General features: G+C 39.3%; 1 protein-coding gene across 4 annotated transcripts in view; it reads right to left on the minus strand.

The window, feature by feature from the left end:
* Positions 1-23,641, minus strand: part of NFKB1 (nuclear factor kappa B subunit 1) — a 59,960-nt gene extending 36,319 nt beyond the window's left edge. The window contains exons 1-4 of one of the 4 annotated variants that reach the window (XM_063336363.1): positions 23,453-23,641; positions 10,919-10,971; positions 9,689-9,773; positions 1,897-1,934 (exon numbers count right to left, since the gene is read on the minus strand). In XM_063336363.1, coding sequence (XP_063192433.1) covers positions 1,897-1,934; positions 9,689-9,773; positions 10,919-10,963 — 168 coding nt within the window. In that variant the 5' untranslated portion in view covers positions 10,964-10,971; positions 23,453-23,641. Of the gene's footprint in view, positions 1-1,896; positions 1,938-9,688; positions 9,774-10,918; positions 10,972-23,452 lie in introns of all 4 variants that reach the window. The other 3 variants (XM_063336362.1, XM_063336365.1, XM_063336364.1) reach the window with 3 other exon arrangements.
* Between the last annotated feature and the right edge of the window lie 1,626 nt (positions 23,642-25,267).

Raw genomic sequence — 25,267 nt, forward strand, 5'->3', positions numbered from 1 at the left:
GGTAATCTATAAGGCCAAAAGATACAACTCGTAAGAAAATGTATTTGGTAGCTCTACCTCTACTTAACTATATTATTTCACGTGGCCACCAACTTTGAATACTTTCAGATCTATTTCCCAGTCCTGCAATTTCCAGCAAAATCTCCATCTCATATAAGGCTCCCAGTAACTGTCCCAACAGCATCAGTTAGTGTTGTATCCCCCATCAAGAATCATTCAACTTCTTTCTAATAGGAGACAACTCTGAATTCAAAGTCTGTATTAGCTGACAGTGAACAATGCAGTTCAAAATTACTCTGTAATCATTAGCTTCAATACCTGTCTCGATAAAGCCTTTTCAGTTTAAGAACTCGTTTCCCAGGCAAATGTAAAGATCTGACTTTTATTCAGATACTGACCAGACAACGTAACTCATCCATAAGCATGTTTTTGCCTTCCTACAGTGAACTGAGTGACCGGCTGTACCGTAAATGAACTCAAGTTGCCCAAAAGGCAAAGCAACCTCTGCAGTCACGACACCATGAGATGACCAAGTCTTCTTTCACCTCTCTGCCTTTGATCCAATAGATCCAGCAGTCATCTGTGTGGTCTTCCCCAGTCTATTGCCCTTACTATCCTAGCTATGTTTTCACACATAGTGTTACTTTCCCCAGCTGTCTCTTTGCTCCAAAAATGGTCACAAGCACAGCACTCTGCTGATAGATCACCCTCATCACCCTGTTATAAGCCATCGCCCAACTTGCCCCATGGGTACTCCACTACAGGAGCTGTTTGCTGAGAAGTCATCCATGCAAAAAATGGCTTCTCCTTAGGTACTGCACACTGTAGGCTCCACCATTCAAAGACACAACAAGGAAGAAGCAGTGTATTCTTCCAAGAGTTCACAATACACTGCTGCTTCACCTGTGATCATGAAGTGTCCCTATTCCTGGAGGGATACTCAAGCACAAAAACGTCTTTGGTGTGTGGCTGAAAAAAAATGTTCTCTACTGCCTCCTACCAGGAAGACTGGATTGTACCATGCTTCTGCAGAAGACCAAAAGGAGGATGGGACAGCTTTTAGTCACCCTCTCCCCCTGTCTACTTAACAGCTCCATAAGGTAGGATTTTATGCAACTGATTGAGAGAGGCAGAAAAAGGGTCTCCTTAAGCTGTAATAGCTTCAGGAGGAATACTTGTAATTGCTGATGCCACCAGCCAAAAGGGAACAACACCCTGGCATACTTCAGGGCAATCCTGACCCAGCAATTATTTGTACATCAGTTGCATGAAAACTATCCAGCACACTGGGATGACTTTCATACTATCAGAGAAGCGTAAGCATTTGCTACACAGTCACAAAAGAGTTACATTCAAGTATTTATCTTCATTTTTCTAAGGTTATTCAAAACAGGCAACTGTGACAAAAGGAATCTCAAAGGACAACAGAATTTCTTTACGATGACAAAGCACAAGTCAAAAGTTTCTCTAACTTGGGAACAGAATGAAATGTTTCTATTTTTTCTTTCATCTATTTCAAGAAACGTGAAACAAATTCTAAAAATCTTCCATGTTTTGTCTAATAATTTACATTTCAAAATACTGGGGTAAGTAAGAGTCACTTCTAAGACGAAGAGTCTATAATACTTAACAAGACATTTTCTTAACACACTCAGGTTTGGTTTTTTTTGGTCTTCTGACACTTCCAGAGAGACACAAAGATGAAAACAGAACAAAACAGGAAACAATTTAACTACAAAAGTGACAGGAAAGACTACTCATAGTTAAGTACCACATTTGTTATGAGAGTTGAACCTCTTCAATATTCTTTTTTTCTCATTTTAAGTCATAATTTTATTCAAAGAAGAATATACTGACATAGCTACCTTAAAGATTTTCAAAATGCAGTGTTCTTACCTGTTTTGGCTGTTCTATGATTTGAAGATATGGTCCATCTGCTAACATAAAAGAAAAGTCATAATAGAAATCATATTTCTCTTAGAATGACATGTATTTTCCAGGGGTAAAATTGATGTCCTTGAATGTCTAGAGATACAATTTTTGAAAGCACCTAAGCATCTTCAGAAGTTAAATTTTAATAAATAATTTAATCACTTGGCAATCTGTCATTTCCAACATTCCCAAGACCAGTGGAGTAAGAAGGGAAGGATTAACTCAAAAAAAGTTAATTTTAGCTCAGAGGGCCTAAATGGGCAACTCTGATCACTCAGTTAAGAATCAAAAGGGTGAGTTAAGAACAGGATCCCCCCCTTGCCACTGACAAGCAGCCTGGCCTTCCTGAGCTAAGGTTAACTTTTGTATTTAAGCCCCTTGGGCTCTAAAGACTATGCTCACAAGCTTTTGGCCTTAGGGCTTCCTACTGAATAGGTGCTTTTGAAAGTCTAGAGACAGCCAATGGGAAGCTCTGAGGTATGGGAATACAGGAGGAATTTAAGCTGTCTCAACATGTCCTAACAGTCAGAATTGCTTTAAAAAAAAAACAACCTGGACTTGAGGAGACTAAACAATTTACATTCTTTCAATAATTTCAGAAACACTTTTAAATATACTATTCTGGTGTGCCTCTAAAAAACACTGAACACGCTCTATTTGACCACAGATGTAGACTCTACAATGTGATCCAACTTTGAGCATGATGCCCATACATAGGATTACGTTCTACTAAAATTCTATTTGTGTCTTTCAAAGAAGGCTTCCTTAAACAACTTCCAGTCTTGCACCACTCCCTGAACAGTGGCTAACTTCATACCATAAACCTCATTCCAAATTCACCAGTTTAAATAGCCCTTGAGCAGGCCCTAAATCCAATGAGAACTCTGGGCCAGGAGAGTTAAGAATTCATCACCTGATCAAAGCTTAGCTCCAACTCTGATCGTTTAGATTATTTGCATCAAGAAGGAAAGCTCTCTAGGTGAATGGCTCTTAAAATACAGTTTCCTGCCTCTTTTTAACCAGAGAAGAAGATCCTTATTTCAATGCTAAAAATTCAATTGTTATGGAAGCAGATCCCAAATGACAGCTTCACTGTGAATACCTACACAATATTTTACCAGCTATATTCCAGTTGGAATTACGTATCATCACTTATACTCTATTAAAAGGTATTCATGCCAAGGAATCAACCAAGCTCACTGGGACATGTGAAACCTCCAAAGCAGACAAGCCACAGCTATGTGACGGAGCCTGCAAGCATATAAAGCATACCATGCCCTGCCAACATCCAGGTGCAATCTGCCTCCAAATAACTGCACCATCTGCAAGTACCATGCCATCCAGCTACCTCAACTAGGTAGTATCTGGCTTCAGCACAGAACTACATACTTGCATCGACTTTAATTTGCCAATAAGCCTAATGTTCACCGATAATTAAAAATGGCAGAGGATTCATTAATTTATACTTCATTGTATGACCACACACATCCTTCTCAGCTCCTCAATACAATTTCACTTTAATAAAAGAGACCTTCATGTCTTTAGTCAGCACAAGTCTTAACTGAACAGGCCTCTCAAAATGAAAGTTTTGATAAATATGCTAATAGATGGAACTAGTATTTTGCTGTTGAAGTTAGCTGACTCAACAACTGGATTAGCTTCATGCCGAAGTTATATTGCAAATGCTGGTCACAACAATTTCACATACAAAGATAATTTATTTCCAAAGTCCAACACTCTTCCTGTGAAAAAATAAACAGTGCTACAATTAAAATCTTGAAGTCATGTAAAACAGTTGCCTCAAGATACATCAGCTTACTTTAGAAAGCAAGAAAAGCAGTTTGGACTTTAGAAACTTTAAAAGATGTAGAGTAATATTTAGCTTTGGTGTGGTTTTATGTTTCAGTTTTTGTCTGTAACACAGATTCAAGATGAGTCGAGTTGGGCTTAAGCATTATATTGGCACTTAAATTTAAGACCTCTGTTCACAGACCTCTAACCCTCCTCATGCTTTAGGCCTCTAAAATTTTATACTTTAACAATTCAGAAGCCTTCCATCTTCTAGGCACTGGCAGAAATAACGCACCTAAAATACAACTGTGTAGTTCAACTTTCAACCAAGCCTCCGGGGCAGGACCTGCCAAGTAATTGTTCTTTGGCTGTTCTCCACTTAGGAATTCATTTTCAAGGCATATACGTTGGGTCAGTATCAGCACTAAATACTACTGCTTTCTCTTAAACATTAGCCAGAGAAGGAAGCACTCTTATCCAACAGGTAAGTGGCTGCAGCAGTCCCCCAGGACGCAGCAGACTCAGGTTCCAACTTTTCCTCAGCATAAAGAAATTCAAACTCCTAAGAGAGGGATATATGCTATATCAATATATCTATATATCAATACGCATATTGCAAAGCTCAAGGGGAATTCTTTGTACCACTGAAATGGTTTTACCTTGCATGGCACTTGTGAAAACTCAGGAAAATTAAAAACTTAGGACTGTGGTTCTTATGCCCCCTTGGAAAAAAGCTTATAAAATGCATACGAATATACTGATAGAAAAAGCCAAAAATATCTTACATGCTAATACTAGAAAAGTGCAAAAAAGGTACAGTGTAAATGTACAAAGGCAAATTAGATGCCTGTTATCATTAATCCAAATTATAGAAATCATATACCAATGTATTTAAAACAAAGTTTTAACCTTTGAGTTTTATGAATAAATATTTTTCTTTTTAACAATGGCTAAGTAATTCTCTGGTATAGCACCTGAACCAGATCCAAGTAACAGTATATAGAAGGCACTCTAACACAAGACACTTGATTACATCTGAAACGCTATTTAAAAATAAAGCAGCAATGGTCAAGGTAACTTCCAAGCATAAGTACCATGTTATTTTGACTATAAAAAGGATTTTAGACAGTTAAAGGTCTCATACAGCTGTCTTCATTAAATTCTGAATACCTTCCAGAAGTACATTAGATAGACAGCCTGTTGGCTATGTGTAGTTCCTTCTTTCTCTCTCTCATCCTTTCCCGGGGGGGCGGGGGGGGGGGGGGGAAATGTCTAGTGCTTTGCACAGGGAAGTTTCTAATATTTCATTTCTAGTAGTAGGCATATATGGTCTAAACAGACAGCAGGAACTTGAAAACGTACACCTTGTAAGAGGAACTAATAGTGATGAGATTTGTGATGATTTTTTGCACCTCTGTTCTAGGCTGGAACGTTGCTTGCTTCAAGTTCTTGTTTAATGAGCAACCCCCTTTAAAGTGTTAATCAACCACAAGAAGGAACACTACTTAATGCATAGCTTAAGTTCCACTTTTGCCCTACAGAGAAGCCGAAGCGGCATACAGTCATGGAGCTGGCCTCTACGCAGGGATGACTCTCATGGTTGCCAAGAGCCAAGTTTTGACATGAGCACTCCTCACGATTTGCCTGGCGCTGCTGCAGTCGGGAGGGCTAGGAATTGCAACTAAAACATGCAGTCCTCCAGCCTGGAGGGGGTTTGGTGCAGGACGCCACATCCTGAGTATGCTTCAGTGCTTCCTTTTCTGTCTTCTCGCCTCGGTTGCCACAGACCGACTCACATCCCACTGCCTCTCCTCCAGCCTGAGTCACAGTCCCACTTCCCCACGTCTTCTTCAACTGCTACATTTCTTCATTTTCCTTCCTGCCTGAGTCAGAGGCCCTCCTGCATCTTGACACTCCCACCACTTACATTCTTTCTTCTTCTTGACAGGCCTCACCCTGCACACACACTTCCCAAAGGAGCACCCATCTTAGGCTCCCTCTTTATTCCTTCTTCCCACCATAGCAAAGTAAAGAAAAAAGGGGTCTGTGAGGTTGATGGGATATCCCTGCAAGCCAGGCAGCACCGTAGGACTAGTGTGGTCCTTTATCTAACAGCTTACCTAGTACCTGAAGCCACTCAATTTAACCTGCAACCAGCTGTGGTCAAGTCCCCACCCCTCACCTCCTGTCTGTTAGTGGGTACCCCAGAGCAGGCCTCTCACCCTTGTAACCATGTGCTGTTTTGCTCCCTGAGCGTGGATGAAAACACTCATAGCCTCTAGGTTTTGACTGTTAAATCCAACACAAACCCTCTTGTGTCCCTCCCGGTAGTGGTACCTTGCTGATAAAAGCTCAGACTCTAAATCTAGTGTCTTATCCTTCCTGAAAGGTTTATTGTAGCATTTGTATGTCCTCCCCCTGAGGGATTCACCCGCACAGGAACACTCCCTTGCATCTCAGCTCTGCAATGTTCAAAGCATGATGTTTAAAGCAAGCAGCACATGGGTTTGCTTAACCTCTCTCTCCCCTCAGTTCATTTGTCAAAATACAAGCACAGAAGATCTAGAAAAAACATCAGAAGCAGCATGCAGGTCTGCTCATGCTTTGCCACTGCTATGGGACAGGGAAAATGAACACTCATTTAATTTTTGGTGATGGCCAGACTTCCTTGAATCTCTAACATTATCCCTCTCTGAAAAAATATGAAATAAAGTTTTTTATAAGTGCCTTCATTTTCCCTCTATGCCCTTCTAATTTCTCAACAGCAAGCATCACAGAGGGTTGGGCAGAGGAGGTTAAAGAAATACCAGAACACTGTAATTTTAGCAGCCTCCAGGCAATACTCTCCAGCTGCTGATGGCCCTGCTTCCACTTTACAGGCTTAAAACCACAACACCTTAATGCCAACAGCTAGTTAGACTAGAGCCCCTAAAACCCAAAACAATTAATCAGTTCCAAAAACCATCTCTAACACAAAATTATAAAATGCTTTGCTCAGAGCTCTGCCCATGTTCTCTCCAATTTAGAGGCATCACTTTGTCCCTCGGCTACACAGTGAGCATCACACTGATGCGTATCTGCTTTTACACTGCTTAAATATATGCCATGGATAACGCTCCCTCCATCCCCAATGCCACTGAGGATTAGTACTGAACTCTTAAAGGCAAGATACTTCCCAGCAAGCCAAAGAAGAGGCTGACTTCATGACATACTGCCTTTGCTGTTGGCGGTGTTTTAAACACACAGCTCAGTCCTGCAGTTTGCGCTGTTTTGGCACTTGCTACAGATACGTCCTTTTGTCACTCAAGGCACACAGAGACTACTTCTCTTTCTAGATTTAGATGTAAATGTAGAATTTGAACCACGTAATTATCTACTACAGCTTTAGAGACAAAATAACCAAGCCAAATTTTTTACTTAAAACTAACATACGTAAGATAGAAAAAGAAGTGAGCAAAGACACTTGAGCACTGATAACCTCATTGAGAAAATCCTTGTCCCAACATCTCAAAGGTTTTCTACCATTACTGTAAATATTAACATAACAGCAGAACATCTATAATCAGAAAGTCCCCAAATTCCCCAGCTATTTGTTGATTCAACTACGCTGGCATGATACAGCAATCCACAGTTACATATTAAACCTGCCTGCCAATGTGATAAGTCTGACATTGTGTGTTTATGAATGCTCAGATTGAAAGATGTAGGCACCACATCAAATCACAAGGAACAATTAATGCCTTCAGTTCTTTCTGTTTAAATCATCCAACTGTCCTAGAGAAAAATCCTTTTTAAGAGACTTTATTTCACCCTCTCCATACCTCACCTGGAAGTACTTTTGGAAAATCACACATGATTTTTTAACCAGCCTTGCTGTGTAGAAAGAAATAATTAGTTCCTCCTTGTAAACAACTAAAGCATAATATATAAATTATTATATTACCTTACAACTGAAGAGCTAGTCCATAGTAATGGCACAACATAGTTTCAAGCAGGGGAGAAAATAAGCATTATAGTGGTACTACTCAAGAAACAAACCATTATAGTACCATCGGATGCTATTGAAATGATCAATCTTTCCTAAAACTTATGATTAATTTTCTTGTTTGTGATAATCTGAAATCCATGATCCTTTATTAAATCCCATTTTGTACACAGGGAACTTGCCACCTACAGTGCAGCAGTAGACAAGACCAGTGCCACTAAAAAAAAGGCCTTTTCTTAAGCAATTTTGCGAATTAAGGATAGAGCTAGACTTAGTCCAGTTAATTTTTCTATGACTGCAGAACTCAGTGAATTCTTTACTTCCCCCCCAGTTTTAGAAACAGCTGTTTTCTAGTTTAGACAGGACGTAGATACCTGAAAATCAGTTTTATATATCTGAATAATTTGTATGAAACAAGTCTGGCACAAGGAGTACAGAGTAAGCTTAAAATGTACGTGTAAGAGAGATCATTACGGGGAAATCAAAATTCCAATAACCTTATTTGTTCCACAGAAACTCTGAGAGAACAGTTAAAAAAACCTCTTGGTATACAATGCAGAAGCCCTTTAATCCTACACAGATGAATTTTACCGAACAATTTTATCTGCCTTAATAAAAACACACTACAAACAAATGATTGCAACATTAATTTGTTGGATGCTTGTCCATATTTGTCAAGAGCTTTACTCATCAGAACATTTTATCTTGAAACAAAATTATCTGAACCATATGTGTTTCTTAACCCTTCCTCGCTACTATTCAATCAAGAAAACTGAAGTATGGTTCAAACCAGGAAACATTGAAACAGGAAGCATGCCTCAATTTTTATTTTTCAATCAGCATTTCTTGTTACTTTAGGGTGGAATTTTACTTGTGAAGTAAAAAGTTAATTGCTTATTTCATTTTACCCTTCACACCTTCACTGCTGTCAAGCATATCAAATAATGCAAACAAAAGTGATTTGCATTTTCAACAAAAGAAAGCAGTCTGCAATACAAAAGATACCAGCTACATCCTGATACAAGAGTCAAACAGATCAACAACAGAAAGTTGTCATGTTAAAAGACATTAATAACTATATTGGAGACATGTATTGAGAAAAACCTCATATGCTTAAATAAATTTTTACTTCCTTCCTCCTTTCGTATTAGCTATTCTAATAAACTAAGCAGGAGAGTTTTCCAAATTCATGCAAGAAGTAATACCCATAAAGAAATTTAATAAGTAAAACCAGACCACCGTTGATCAACCAGCTAATACTGTCTGAGATATAACACACTTCTATTTGATATTCCTGTGCTGGAACCATACTGTAAGAACCACATATCAGATCTTTGCAGAATACTATTTGCTTATTTTCAGCAGTTGGTTGCAAAATTTGACTCTGAACTTTCAAACTAGGGTTATTATTCAGGAAATTTTCAGGTACTTTTAATATCAGACTGCCCCTTTACAGGAAACAGAGAAGTCACCAAGAAGGAAAAACAGGTTCAAGTGATACAGGAAGTTGAATATACTCCACATTTTATTAGTGAAAAACAAGTACCTTAAGAATTATAACAACAAACGAAACACTGTTCAAAATTAGAAAAAAAAAAAAGAGAGGTACATGTTGCAGTCTGCAAACTGGCAATACAAACACGTAGGTCACTGAAGATGCAAATTTAGAAAAAAATACAAAATTATTTATAAAAACAGGTCCCTCAAACCTCTTTGGTAACTCAAACCATTTAACTAATTGAAACTTTCAGTTTCTGTTCAAGCCAAAGGAAAAACAGATTTGCCTCACTGTTGAAAGTTTCAGGAGGATAAGAAAGAGATGTGTAAGGTGTAAAAAAAGTCTAGTTGACAACTTTGGGATCTAGTATTATGAAATACAAGAGTCTAAACAAAAAGCCCCTGAAAAGAACTTCATAAAAAAACAAACTGGAAGAAACAACAGGACAATAGCACAATCAAATAGCAATGAACAGTTCCTACCTGTTCGTAGTGGTAAGTCTGAAGTGATGTAATTTGTATTGTTAAATAATGCATTCATTCCCATGAACTGCTCCATTGCAAACATCTATATTGAAAGAAAATATACTCTTCATTATTACACATATACATAATTTCATAAAGCATCTATCAGCAAAGAACTTCAAAGTTCTCTGCAAATATTGAGACTGCTAACACCCTGGTGCAGTACGTAAACATTCTGTATCTATTTTATTTTTGCTGGCAACGGCAGTGCAAGCAAAGCTGATAGTACTGACCAAGTTTCATCAGTATCATGAGACTGCCCTGAGCTCAGCACAGTTTCCAAGCACACATTTTGCTTACATATGCTAACAGCTATTTTCAAAAGAGCTTTTACGGTAAATTGTGAAAATCTGACCGTAGATGTCTTACCCAAGGCCTTGCTGAGAACCTGTAAGTTTTTGTTTTCACTTCTGCGATTAAACCCCACCAGACTACATTCCTTATGTAAATATATTTACAAGCCCTAATGCAAGAAAACAGTATACTCAAGTTGAAGTTCTTTTTTTTTTTTTTTGAACACACATGTCTTAAATCACTGTAATTGTTGTCATGTATAAATCTATCTCCTTTCAAAGTGGAGCAAGCATAAAGGAAAAAATAATTTCTTTTTGGAAATTAAGGTGAGTAGAAATGATCTATTCTTCACTCAAACTTTTCGCTCAAGCACCATTCTCACTATTAAAATGAATCACGCAATGACTTAATGAGATCAGGAAGAGCTTCTGAAGAGTCAGGACAACTGACCTGTGTGAGTGAAGGAGCATTTTAGCCATCAATGCCAATGCAAATTTCACAAAAAAATGATACCAAGGGACCTTTTAGGGCATCAGGGGCTTTATTTTCAGATAAAGTCCAATGTCTATTACAGAATACATTTCAGAGCAAGCGTCACAAGCAGACAGGGCGTAAAAATGAGTATTTTTCTAATTGCTTCTTCTAGCAGGCCTAGCTTTCTTTTTCATTTCTGACATCTCATCAGTGGCAAGGCACTTTACAGGTCACATAAAAAACACGTTAGAGAAAAAAGAACACCCTAGATTTCCCCAAACCTGATTTCTGCCAATAGCTATAATGCTTTTATATGTCCATGTTGTTAAGCCTAGGAAATGACAGGACAACATGAGAGGAAGCCAAAACAGAGAGCTAGGAGAGAATACAGGTGTATTGAAAATACACAAATCTACTTACTTGGGGATCAGACACTCCCATAATATAGGAATCTTCTCCTGCCATTTTAAGTCCTGAAACACAAAAACATGATCAGAACTCTCATTTCTTTCAATGTACAGCAATAGAGAAACTTGAAAAAAATCTCTGACCCTTCCTATTTTACTCATAATGTTAATGATTTCTAAAATATTCTTAAAATTCCGTAGTATTTGCAAGGGGCAGGCTAAGGACAGGATAGGCTACAGCTAGGATTTTCCATTGCCTGCTCCCAAGCAACTAAAAATTACAGTCAAAGTCCTGAAGTCAAAATTTATTAAAATCAGGAATTAATTTGTTTCTCTCTTTGCTCTGACTATTCTTCCATTAGAGTTTAGGCAAAATCATTACCATAGTTTAGCAAAAGCAGGACTCTGCATTTTTATACAACAAAAAGATTTCTGAGTCTTTTTCATGAATGAACCCTAATGGTTTTCTTGTGAAGTATTACCAAATGCAACATAAAAATGCCTGAGAAAGAACATCCAGTATTTGTTTAAATAAAAACAGGAGTCAAACATTGACTAATTTCTGACACCTTTATTTCCAGAGGTTCACAAGTGCGTGGCACCCACAACAACTCAGTGCTGACACTGACAATTATGAATGTACAACATACCTAACCCTCTCTCACAGGTCTACATGTAAATGCTGGACACTGGGAAAGTTTACCCTGGCTTAGTTTTGCTAGGGCTGTAGCAGGGCCTGGAAATTTTCTTAGGAATTTATTATGACTATTATAAAAGACTAGTATCATTCCCTTTCATGTAGATGTTATTGAAAGAATTACAATTTCACTTCTGTTGATCTTGCTAAAAAAGGCTTTCCAGCGAACATCTAAAAATAACTGTAGTGACTATTTCAAGAGACTCATGTCTGCATGCAAGCAGACACTTTAAATAAGGTTAATAACTAATAGAAAATAGAAACAAGTCACTGGCCCTCATATTCCACCACAACAAACATGAGCCATGTTTTCCAGCAAAGCAAACTGTGAAAACCTACTGCCCTATGAAAGAGAGTGGCAAGTGATCAGTAAACCAGTAAAGAAAAACTGAGTCACTATGTACCTTCCACAGGAACTAGAGAGGCAAATATCAAAAAGAAAATTGGAATACTCAGGTATTCACTTTGATGGAGGCTCAACTCAGCTCATTAACAAGCTCCAAAGACAACATATCCCACACAAACAGAAAGTGAAAGAAAATTTAAAATTGAGAAATACGAGACACTTAATACCCAGATGACTTCCAGGAAAAAGGTCCACGAGGACAAAATTACTCTTTAACTTAGAAAAATAAAAGTACCCACCTGTTTGTAATTCAATTGTAGAGAAAAATACTTACTGGGTAATATTTATTTGTAGTATTTGGGCAAATATCAAATAAACAGTCATAAGATTTCAGCCAAAAATGAGTAACAGCTATCACAAGCTGCCCATGATGGACTTTTTAACCTAATACATCAGGGTTTCAGCAATAAATAATATGAGTCAATCACATTATCGCACAGGCACATTCTGCATAGCATTATTTTCATCAATAATTTGCTATTGTTATTACGAATCTTTATGGAAAAAAGACAGCATACAAGGCATAACAGAACCTTCAGCATACAATAAACTTTACGAAGATGTTTTTATTTGACATTTCATTCCACAGAAAGAATATAACCCTCATCACCAATTGTCAAGTTACTGAAATCACTGAAATAACTGTAATTTAGTTTTTGGCAAACACTTCCCAGTTAAATGTGTAGATATTACACAAAACAATCTGAAGACCTCAACAGCCAACATTTTTTAGGAAGCATCAGAAATTACCCACCCTGCTGATGCACACTGATTAGGTAACTGTGAGTGCAAATGCCAGATTTCTTCTGCATAAACAGAATTCAAACTGGTTCTAAAAGTCTTGTTTTGTGATCTCTCATATTTAATCACTTACTCTTTCATGAGTCATGTATGCAAAATTGTGTTCAAAAATACTTAAAGTACCCAGATAACACGATAAATACGCTTGTTCAGAAAAAAAAAAAAGATTCTGAGGAGCTAATATGAATAGCATCTGCCCACTTGCCTGTTTGCTAAATGTATACTTCTTTACAAAACTTTAAAACAAAGCATCTCACAACTTTTGTCTGTAAGCCCAATAGGGCAAATTTAACAGCATGTTCTATTGTCTTTGCCCTATTCTAGTTTCTCAGACTACATCACTCTCAGTCCAGCAGAACTCTGTGGGAGAAGAGCAGTTCTCGCACCTGTTAACACTTCCTGGGCTTTTTGGCTGCTACAATGAACAATGCCATGAGAACAAACCAGCAGTCATTAAGGAGGAACGTTACACTCAGGGGCAGCAAGATAACTACCCACATAATACCCAATTGCTGTAGGTATGTACTAATGAATTTCTAACCAGGTATCAAACACAACCTTTCTCACACCAAAAGCACAGGTGTCTCTTACTTGAGATCTTTTGTGTTCAACACTCAGCTGCAGTGTTTGGGGGAGAGGTTAAAGACATTCTCTCTGGCTTGAATGCTAAACCAGTTTATTATAAACACATGATGATTTAGATGTGCAAACATATGCCTTTGTGTATGTAAACTGACACTTGATTGCTTTTTCAGGACCTAGACAAAAATTAACCCAGCAGTTTAGAATGACCCCTCTAAATGACTGAAAACACTCTCAGTTTCATATATTTTCTCCTCTTTCGAAGCCAAACAAAAGACAAAAATGTTCCAGGAGCCCTACCTCCAAAACAGAATTTGTTTCCTTAGGATTTATTTAGTTAACAAAATCTCTAAACTTCCTTTTCTTACAAGAAAATTAGGGCAAATCCAGGGAGTCAGTAACATGATTAAAAACCAAAAAGACACTTGCAGAAAAACGCTCCAGCATTAGATGTATGACTTTTAATTGGCCTTTTCCCTTATTGCTTGAGTTTCTAAGCACCTTTCCTACATGCATTAAGTGGCAAGATTAGATCTACCACGAGTAGCTTTGTTCATTCTCTCTTTACATGAGCTGTATTTTGGGGCAGAGATTGTTTTTAGACAAGCTGTATTTGCTGCTATATGCATCTTACAGAAGTCAAGTCAAAACCACCCACCTCTCTCTCAGCTGAAGATGACTGGGATTAAAATTGTTTTGTGGAAGTTCATATTACTGCTTATGCCTGCTTCCCACATGATCTCCAATTCCCACAACCTGTACTGCAAACTTGCATCTACAATAAAAAAATAACCCTACACCTGCAGACCACAGTCAACAATTTGACTGTGGAGACCACAGCCTCCACCCTGGAGATCGTCTGAAGTCTTTCAGATTAATGGGGCACAGGAAACTGAACATTTCAACTCACAGTACTTTTTACTATGAAAATTCAAAGGTAGGTAAAGGAACATAATTTAGCTCCTAGTGCAATGGGAAAACGTAAAATACAGCTAAATTTGTCTAAAACCACACATCCGTGCCTACTGAGGGACTGTAATTGTATGTACAAGTAGGCACAGCTGGAAGAACATGAGTTCATTTATTGGATTCTGAATATTTGTTTTAAAGCTTCAAAAGGATCAGGCATTTAAAATGGAAACAACAGAATTAATTTAGGAATGCTCTCATCCAGGAACAAGACTTCTCATTTCTGTTTATCTCGACCATTTGATTTCAGATCTCTCTCCTGCTGTTTTCCAGCATCCAGTGTATCTAACTACCTCTTAAAAACCAAGTTAGGTTTCTCTAACCAACTTTTTTTAGCCCTCTGAGTTTTTGGAGTCCAGATCCTTCCCTCCACTCTTTCTCTTCAACTTTCCAGCCTGGATTTTAAAAATGAGGTAAACCATTTTCCTCTTTGATACCAGTATCCAATCCCATACCTACAAACAGGGAATGGGACTTCTTCTTATTACCTTTCTACAGACAAGCATAGTCTGATGAAAATTTCATCATCTATGAGGAATCAAGACTTAATATTTGATTTGGATACGAATAGTCCAGTTACTTCTGAAAACACTAACAGACATCTCACCCAGAAGCTCCATGCCTTTTAAAAAACTAAGAGTTTTAAACTTCATTCTTTTTCTTTTTAGCTTTGTTCTCACATTGGCCTAGCTAAAAACCTGAACAGTATATATACTAACAAATTAGGAAGACTTCTTATTCCTCCGAGCAGGAACTAAAATAATTTGAATATTACCCTAAATAGTTTAACATCCCTGCTGCACACCGCACCCCCCCCCTCCAAAAAAAAATAAATTGAGCTACGGTACCCCAAACCTATCTATTCATGTTTTAAAGTGCACCAGCGTGCTTACTGATGAAGCTAACATTTCATATAGGACCAGAGGAAAAACAAAACAAAACAACACATGACACATGCTTCCTTTCCCAGACCTTCAAAGAGAGACACGGTAAGCAGGTCCCTACTTTTAATCTGTGTTCTTTGAATATAAACCCATTTTTTAAAAACAATTTGGAGAGATGAAAGATGAACAGTATCACCAACTGCTCTACACCACAAAGCCCTGCCTGATTACAAGAGTGTGATGCCTGGTAGAAACTCTTATCAGCCACTCATCTTTAAACTTTGGTTTGAGCCAACCAAACAAAATTAAAGCATAAAACCTGATGTGACAGGATGCCCATTATATCCTCAGAAAATTAATGCAAAAGACTAGCATCAGGGTGTGTACCTGCTGTTGTGTTTTAAAATACAAAGTATCAGCTCATTTTTTCTAAAACTTGTCCATTGTATTTTAACTAGTTCAGTATAAAGACCGAGTTCAGAACAGATTAATATTTTATGGAAGAAGGTTTTGTTATAGCAAAGATCAGATTAACAGGATGGAAATTAAGGCATATTCTGTAAAAGGTACACTGAAGATATGTATGTTTGTGAATCATGATCATTATTACCCAGAGTTCATTATACTTGTGAATTGGAATTAGCCTGATGGCTTATATAAATTTCTATGTTGAATAACACCCATCTCTGACTCTATGAGACATTTTACATCAACCTGTTCTCTCCTTGCAAGGCTGGGATTTAGAAAGCAAGCCTCAAGATGAGAAACTCAACTACTATGCTTTAGCTGACTTGATATGTTAAAAGCATAGTTCTTCCTGCAAGTTTTCTAGCAGAGCGTTTTTTCTCTTTAACTTGGCTTTCATTGGAACTTACCTGTTAGAAATAAACTTCTTTAACTGGACACTGAATTAAAGTAATGAAATTCACTGTGATTATGCTCTTAGCCTGTTTATTTTGCTTATTAAAAATAGAGAGGAAAAAGGATGAAAGAGAGGCAGAGACGTTTGTGGTTTATATATTATATTGTAAGTATATTTTTGCTACACCAAGGCTATAAAACATGGCAGACTATATGATTGCAGAGAACTATGTTTTTAGGAATAGCATCACTTCTCTGAAATCCTGTAGCAGCTATGAAATACTGAGGTAGAAACTGTAACTGTTGTACTGTACATTCTCTACAATGTGTTATACCTGGTATTGTTTACTATCTATCCTTGAGCTTCACTCTTCTATCCTTTGCAAAACATAATCTATATCTGTATAGAGAGAATTGTTTTAGAGATCAGCATTTCCCAAATGGAGATGCTGGGAAATGTATTGTGCAATAGACGCTGTGTGTTGCTGGGTCAGGGCTGGAAGCAGGACAAGAGCTGCTGAGATGATTTTGGCTAGCGGACAGAGCAGGCTGCTCTGACAGAACAGAGATACCCATCCAAGATGTTTAGTCTCAATCCTTCATCACTGCAGTGCTTTCAAAGTCAGGATGCTGCCCATCCCTTTCAATGCCTGACCTTTTCACCTTAGCTCTGGCCATCTCCTCTCAACTTCATCCAGCACTTCATTTCCCTTGTAACTCAGTTATTTTTTTCCAAAATACTGGAAGTACAGCTCTAGAGCAAAAGCCTTTGGTGCAGAATATATTCTTAGAGAAGCACAAAAAGAGAAAAAAAAAAAGAAGAGGTCTGAGTACTGCTATTTTCTACCTCTGCACAAAACAGCAGGCCATACATAAACACAGGCTTAGGTCTTCTGATGCTTCAGAGGACACACAAGTTGGGTCATGAGCCTACTGCAGCTACATGGACAGCCCTTAGTTTGAGCTGTGTACGTCCTTCTAACCACTTTAATTTTTTAAGGCTGAATAAAAGATGCTTTTCGTAAGAAAAATACAATGCATTTTTGTTAAAAGCAATGTAACAACAGTGGGAACATTGTACAAGCAGGATTCCAAACAGTTGCTGGCATTTTAAACACATATTGTCCAAACCTGCTTAGAGCAGGTCTACACAACTGAACTCTAACAGCTGTCAGCTACCAGCACCTTGTACTTCCATTACTGTTGCCATGAATGAAGCTGCTGCAGAAGAAAATTTTCTGGAGAGGGAGAGACATCCCCTTCCCAAATACTAATCAAGCAAAACCTTAACACAGAAAAGGTTTTACCCATGGTTATTTTATTTACATTGTTCTCAACTACTTATTTTGATTGCATCCACTTTAATAAATTACACTGTTTCTGACGTCCTCTGGTAAAAGTTAAGACTGGAACAAACATTTATCTTTTAGATGAACACTGTCTGGAAAAACTGGGGAAATGGAAGCTATACACATACACATTTTCCTTTTTAAAATAAAAGGAAAAAATTTGCTACAGACAACCAATCCTTGGATTATTCAAAACAAGAGGTGATAAACAGCTATAGTATTCTGAAATATATTAAGTAAATAGAACCAAAGTATTAAGGGAACATCATGCATACTTCCACTCACATTACTGGCACAGATCTCTTAAGGACAAACAAGAAAGACCAGGCATTTTAAAAAACAAGAGAAGTGATTGCTAACTTGCTCAAGTTGACAAGGAGCCCTATCAACTATGGTTTTTTAAAGGGATTTTAACTCAGTAATGAAATGGACTTGAAATGTGAAGTTTCCCTTTAAATGTTAAAGGTTTACTAATATTTCTTCTTCCTTCTATGACTTCAACACCGGGGGCAGGGGGCTTTTTAAAGGAAACTGTATGCTCAGTATAAAACTCAACAATGCTCAATTTCCACAAAAGCATCATAAGGAAGTTGTTTGCTTTGTTGTTGTTGTTTGGTTGTTTTTTTTTTTAACTTTCCTTCAGTGGCTACACAGACATGTCATCTCCGAATAAAGATTTGAGTACAATTTTTCAGTATACAAGTGAGAAAAGGTTTGTGCAGAGAGGCATTTTTATCAAAAACACTACTTTCCTCTGCAGACTTTTTCTTATCTGCTGACTGTTGCAGCTGCAATAACACTACGTAACCCTAAATGACACTGTTTGTTTTTCTAATATAACAACACAAATTGCCTCCTCTTGTTATTAAGTCTGCTTATTATTTCCTGTTGGGTGGGACCTGGGAGTTCTGGCTGTGTATTTTTAAAATTAAAAATCCATTTAAGTTACAGTTTTCAAACATTTTCAGTCAGGAGCAGATGCATCATTGGACCACAGTATAAAAACTACAAAACATTTAGGAAATGAAATCAATCACATGTATTAAAGAGATTTCAGAAGTGTGATGCTCTGAATCAGAACTGTTGGGTCCAGAATTACTGTAGGAAATCTAGAATCAAATTTATTACACCGGGTAACTACTAAATTTGAAGAAAAATTCATAAAATGAGGAAATTCACTTGGCAGAGTAACTGGCCTACATGAATGGTTGCTTTATTATGTATCTTTACAAACAGAATTTTTGTGTACGTGTTTTATTCCTTTCCCAAACGTCAAAGTAGTTAACTAATACAACAAGAGGAAACACTAAGATGCCATAAACATATGAACATATGTTTTTCCAGGATATTGCTAGAATAAAATTAGAATGTTTTTGTTAAAACTCATTCAAAGCAACTTAAACCAAAGGAATAAACAATATTCAAGTTTATGGCAAGCATAGTCTGGTATATGTATAATTCTAATTGTATGTAAAAATACTCAGGTTCAACACAGCAACACAACTCCGGTAACTACATTTTATTTTAGCCATGTGGGGTGGTAATGCTACTTGAACTAACCTGAATATGTTAAAATGCTGTTGCTTTTTTCTACAGATTAAAAAGAATCACTGAGTGCTCTAGAAATAGTTTGTAATTCATACAAACTTGTTTATCAAAGTCAAGTTTTAACTTAAACAGCCACGCATAGCCATTTCGTAATCCTTAAATCTAATGAATCATCAATATTAAACAGCAAACCTTTTCCTTTTGCTGGGAGGATGGGGGGTGGGGAGAACAGCATTTCTGAGAAACTAAGTAACAAGCAAGCCCAAGATTCCAGAGGGCCAGTTCACATAAGGTTTGCTGTATCACCAGATACTTTCACACAGGTTCTGGGGACTTACTGAAGACACGGTCCCTCATTTCATGAACAACGGTGGCAGAAGAGGGCTCAGAAAATAGCAAGGACTGTTGCCAATGCAATCACAAAAGTGAGCTAAGGGATTCTTGTCATCCTTTTGGTTTTTAACCGCCACTGAAAATGTTACATGACAGAAATGGTCAGTTAAACAACACCTGTAAGTGGAACCAAACAGGTAGAACTGAGTCCAGCACTGTTGTAGTTATACCCTACATTTCAAATCTGCAGATGCAAAGTGGTTTCTAAGGCTTATTTTTTTTGTTTTTTACAAAGAAATAGTAAAACTCCTGCAGCCTCAATTTTCTACAGTAACCTATGACAAAACAAAAACTATTTAAACTAGTGAGACCCAAAAACCATCTGCTTGCTTTGTTTCTACTTCATTTGTGTGTTAAAATCTGTCCGTATGTGTTTAAACAGATAGAAATGTGATCTTTAAAAGAAACCAAAAAACCAAACAAAAAACCCCCAACACCACACAACTCAGACCTACTTTGCTCTTGATCTGTTGACACCAGTACAATTTGCTTGGAGGATGCAATGAAATACAGAGGTATTTCAGTTTAGCTAATTCTGCATTTTAAATGAAGAAAAATATGTATCTGGCACTGCTTTTCAAAAGAACATGAAAGTTGAAAGAGGGAAAAAATGCTAATAGAAACAACAGTAGCTTCCTCCCCATGCATGGTCTGTCAGCTCTATCTAAATCCTAAACAAAGGATTTCACCTTGAGAATAGCATAATTTGAAACATCTTTTAATGCCTTACTTCTGAAACTGTCAACAGTGCTTCAGCAAAATATATACGTTTGAATTAACGTACTGAAGAAGACTCACTGAATTAGCTCTATGCTCAAAATCAGACGCAAACTTAGTGCCTGACTGACCTAAGGGCACAGTTAATGACAACCGTAATTATGATCTTATCAATGTAGAACTTCATAAAAGGTTCACAGCTTATTTAGAGGACATCAAATTAAAACTTCCACTTCTAAAATACCTGTGTCAGAGCTAAAAGTGACTAAGACCAGGAATTTCTTTTTATTTGCCTGAAACATTTTCTCCTCTTTGTTTTATAATCGTTGTGTTATTTTGTGTCTGAGAATGAAAGAAGAGCTATCAACATGTTAAAAAAAATTTTTTTAAACTAACTTGAGAGTTTTCATTGGTTGCTTAGGGAAATGAGTAACAATTTTCTTTAAGACTAATACTTTGGAATTTAGAGTTGGCAAACATTTACAGCACCAAAAGGTGAGAAGATTTTAGCGAGTACATTTTGAAGCGACCTACGAAAACACAGAGTAACCAGAACCTCTGAAGACCACAGAATTTTCTCATCACTACCTACATCAGAAAGCCGGCTGTAAGTTACCCAAAAATATATTGTCTTTCACTGTATCTTTGCAACTTCAAAACAACATTCACTTCGGATGCATTTAAGTACTGAGGGAGACCTGAACTTTCTAGTCAGCATAGTCATCCTCATAGGCCTTCAAACTTGCTTCCTGTCCTTCCAGACTTAGCAATGATAAGCCTGATAATGTGAATTCCTAACTGCACTTATTTCTGGAGTCTGTGTATATACATGAGAGGCATGGGAAGATTTTGAAAAAAGGCAATAATGAAAAGTGGGACTATTGTTCTAGGAAAACTCAAAAATCTATTAATTAGCAAATTTGTGTCAGTGATATTTATTTGTAGGTATCCATTACCGAATTCACATAAAGCCATCTCAATGAAAAAAGTAAATTCAAAGTTATTATTAAAATTGATTTTACAACTCAAATACATAGTAACCGAGAAACAATTAAATTGCTGGTTTTCAATAAATTAAGCAGGAAATGTTTGAATATGCATATAAATATAGATTATTTTTATGGATATACATTTTTATATGCATATACATTATTTTTTAAAAACACAGAACATGACACACAGTGATACAAAGCCATTTCAGTTTTACAACCTTAACTCTACTCAATTACTTGCATGAGAAAATAATTCCATTTTTTGATGACTTTACCACTGATTGACACATTCTTTAAAAAAAAAAAATAAAAAGGAGACAAAGGGTGGGAAGAAAAAGGCTGTTTCCCTTCTGTTTAATATTTCAGATTAAATTATTTAACAGATCTTGCACATATTTCAGCACTGAGTTTCCTTGAAATCTCCACATTGACAATAATATTTCAAGATAACTGTCAGTTAAATTCTTGAGCCAGGGAAGTTTACAGAATAGAAGATCTGCCTCTGGATAGTTACAGGCTGCTTTTTCCTCTTTCGCTTTCTCGAATTGTAGTAATTTCTGTAGATTACAAAAGACTGCAGACAGGATGACGTCTTAGAATGACATCTTGCTTAATGCTTTCCTAGAACGGGCAGCTATGTTCTCTTCTGAGAGAATACAAATGCTTTGACTGAAAAACTATTTCAAAAGTTGATACTTCACAGTACATAGCACAGAGACACTGGATGTCAATAAAAACCAAAGTTCTATATTTTCAACCCTGTTCTGTGAGCTTGACAGTGGTGATGTAACACCTTACAGCTCATAAGGAACAAGGTGATACGGTAGAGAATTCATCCACTTAGTACTTATTTTCTCTGCGAACAGAATAAATGACAAGAGGACTTCTGAAGCACAAAACATGTGAAATATGATTTGCACTTTAAAACCATTTTTTAAAGAAAATAATCTGTATTTCCTTTAAAACATTATTCTTTAGCAAAGATTTTGAGGATTTTAAAACAGGCAGTTGAAATGCAGCAGATGATCCCTTGCCTATAAAGCCTTAGTCTGCAAATGATTACAGGCACTCTAATTTACTTATTTGAATGGAATTACATAGCAGTACCGTGCATTATGATAACAGCCAAGTAACATAGCTCATCTGTACTACGGTTCAGAAACAATACTCCATTTTATGTTCACATAAAATAAGCCAACAGGTGCTTCTTTATCGAAGTCACTATCAATAGTGTCAATAAGTAAAAAAAACAAAAAACCAAAACCAACCAATTGCAATGATGAAAAGTTGAATATTCTTTGGTTTAAGGTCAAATGTAACAGAACACTCAGTCTAATAACATTCCTTGTCACGGAGAGAACTCTTCAGCTCCATCGCTTACTACTAAATTGCCTTTACAAACGTCACTATTTACCACCTTTGAAAAGTAACCTTTATCTATACTACTGGTGACACTTAGCGAGCCCCACCCAAGACAAGGACACCAAAAGCTGCCAGTAGCAAACCTATGTTCGCATGGTAACTGCCTGCTCTCTGAAGGCCAGCCGGCGGCTACACAAGGGCAGACACCCTGAGCTGTGGCTCAGGTTAAGCACATACATGTCACCTTCCAAATCAACGGCGTAAAAAGCAGCACCCCCTTCCCCTACGCGCACCCATGATACGGTCAGCAGGCGCTGGGCTTTCAAACTTTCTCACTTTATTTGAAAGTCCTTTGCAGACACCCCTTCCCAGCTAGGCAGGACTCCTACAACACGTTAGCAGAAAAGGCTACTACGTGCTTTAAAAAAGACACCCAAATCACCGAAGAGGCGTGAGGCGGTTTGTGCACTAACAGAGGGCAATTTTTCAAGCCCGCAACAGAAAGGAAAGTGAGGTGGCAATCGCCCCTTTTCAGAAACGCCGCACCGGGAAGAAGGGGTGTCCGCTTGCTCGGGTCCCCCCCGCCGGCACGACACGCAGCCCCGCAATCCCCCGAGTCCCCTCACAGGGCGCCGGCCGCTGCCGCCGGTTGCCCGCCTCCCCCTCGGCAACCGCTCCCGGCGCTTCCTTCCGCGGGAGCTCCGCGCCCGGGCCGAGGTCACAGGCGAGCGGCTGCCCGGCGCCACGCGTAGGGCTGGCCCAGGGGACACGCTTCCCGTCGGTAAACCTCCCCTCCCCGAGCCCTCCGGGGGGCCGCTACGCTCTCCACAGCGCTTCCCCGCCGCCCAGCCCAGCCCGAGCGGGACGCAGCTGCCCGCTCCCGCCCCGATCTCGCTCCACATCGGGCCGCAGTCAGCGCCAAACGGGCGCCGAGGTAAGGGCAGGGGAGAAATAAAGCGGCGGGTCAGGGGCCGCCTGGAGCTCACCCGGGGCAGGGCAGGGCAGGGCTGGCGGCGTCTCCTCCTCGTCGTCCTGGTCGTCTGCTGCTCGCGGATCCCGGTCGCGCGTCCCCTCAGCGCCGCGCCATGTAACCGGCGTGACGCCGCCGGCGCCGCCCGCGCCCTAGTTCCCCGCGGACTTTCCCCCTCCCTCCCGTCCGCCCGCCCCACCGCGGGCCCGCTGGCAAGGGCAGCCGAGCGGCACCGGCCTGTGCGGCGGCCGCCGCCTGCCTTAGCCGCCGCCCCCGCCTGCACCGTCCCGGCCCGCCGCACTTCCTGGCTGGAAATTCCCGCTGACGCTCCGGCAGCGCAAACGGCGGGGCGGGGCGGGGCGGGAGCGGGCGGCCGTTGTGGGGGGGGGTGGGCTCAGGGGGAGCGGGCGGCCGTTGAGAGGGGCTGAGGGGGCGCGGGTGACCGTTGAGGAGGAGCCCGTACACTTCCGAGCCCCACCGGCCGCCTGTGGGGCTCAGCGCCGCCCGCCGCCTCAGGGCTGAGGAGAAGCCCACCCCCGGCGGCTGAGGAGGGAGAAGCGAAGCGAGCAGGGCAGCGTGGAGCCGAGGAAGCGCCTTGCCACCCGCCCGCCGGCGACGAAGTCCCTCTGCCAGGGACAGGCCCTCCGGCCTGGAGGAAGCTGCGTGAATACGGGGGAAAGTACCGTCGCCACAAGAATAATCCAGTCGTCGTCCGTGTTGCTTGGCCCGCAGCGACGTTCCCAACACTGCCCGTGGTGTCAGGCCCGACCTGGCGGCTGCCCGCCAACGTTTTCTTGTTGGTTGACCCCTAAAAAGCTTCGAGGGGAAGAGGGACTATGTGCATAGAGTGAATTTAAACCCACTTCCGTAGTGCCTGGCTGTTGGCAGCCTTTCATGGGCACTTCGTAAAAGAAGGTTTACTGATTGACTACCACCTGATGTCTGACAACAGCACTGAGCAGAGAGTGCAGGCTACACACAGCCATTTTTCTGTGGATTTATACAGCTTCTGGCAGAGCAGACTCCCAGGTCAGTTACTTCTGTTAAGTAGTGCCAGCTGTCAGTCATATGCTGGTCTTCTTAATACTGAAATCCAAGTTTGTACTACAGTAACCAAGTCTCCCAGACACACCTAACTGCAGCTGAAGAAAGTCAATTAGTGCTATGTTTAACAGTCACAAATACTGTGTGAAACATTTATGTTCAAACATCTTTATGCTGCGTCTTAAATGTCTGGCTTGCTAAGGGTGAAGAGCATCTCAAATCAGCAGCCAGCATGGCTCATCTGATGTGTGTTAGCCCAGAAATTCTGTGGTGCACCTGAAAGCCACCTGTGGGGGACTTTGTTATGCTAAGGCCACATGAGGTGGAACTTTTTATTTATTTATCTCAGAATTAAATCACACTAACATAAATCCTAATTTATAAGAATTATTTAAAAAAAACCCAACCCTATACTTATAAATGAATGAAACGGTGCAACTGTTGCTTCTTGTACTGAAGCAAGGAACTGTAATCTAGAACAAAAATAGATTCAAAAGAAATAGGGTCAAATCATAAGCCATATATTGACTGAGACAAGAAGAAAGAAGTATTTTTAGCAGAGAGCCTATCTTTAACACCACATCGATAGTCTAGTCATGTCATAGGAGATGATGCTGCTGAACACTTCCAGTCTATCCAGATAGCAGCTCATTTCATTCCTGGAAAGGGAGTAGATTCAGATGTTACACTTTGTGCTTCATCTCTGGGTTGGAACAGAGGTGTACCCATTTAAAATGAGTGCTGCGGCTGCAAAAGGAAGCTTGGAAAAGCAAAGGATTTTCGGTCT

This window comes from Chroicocephalus ridibundus, chromosome 5, assembly GCF_963924245.1.
Source record: "Chroicocephalus ridibundus chromosome 5, bChrRid1.1, whole genome shotgun sequence".
In the NCBI taxonomy this organism is placed as follows: domain Eukaryota; kingdom Metazoa; phylum Chordata; class Aves; order Charadriiformes; family Laridae; genus Chroicocephalus; species Chroicocephalus ridibundus.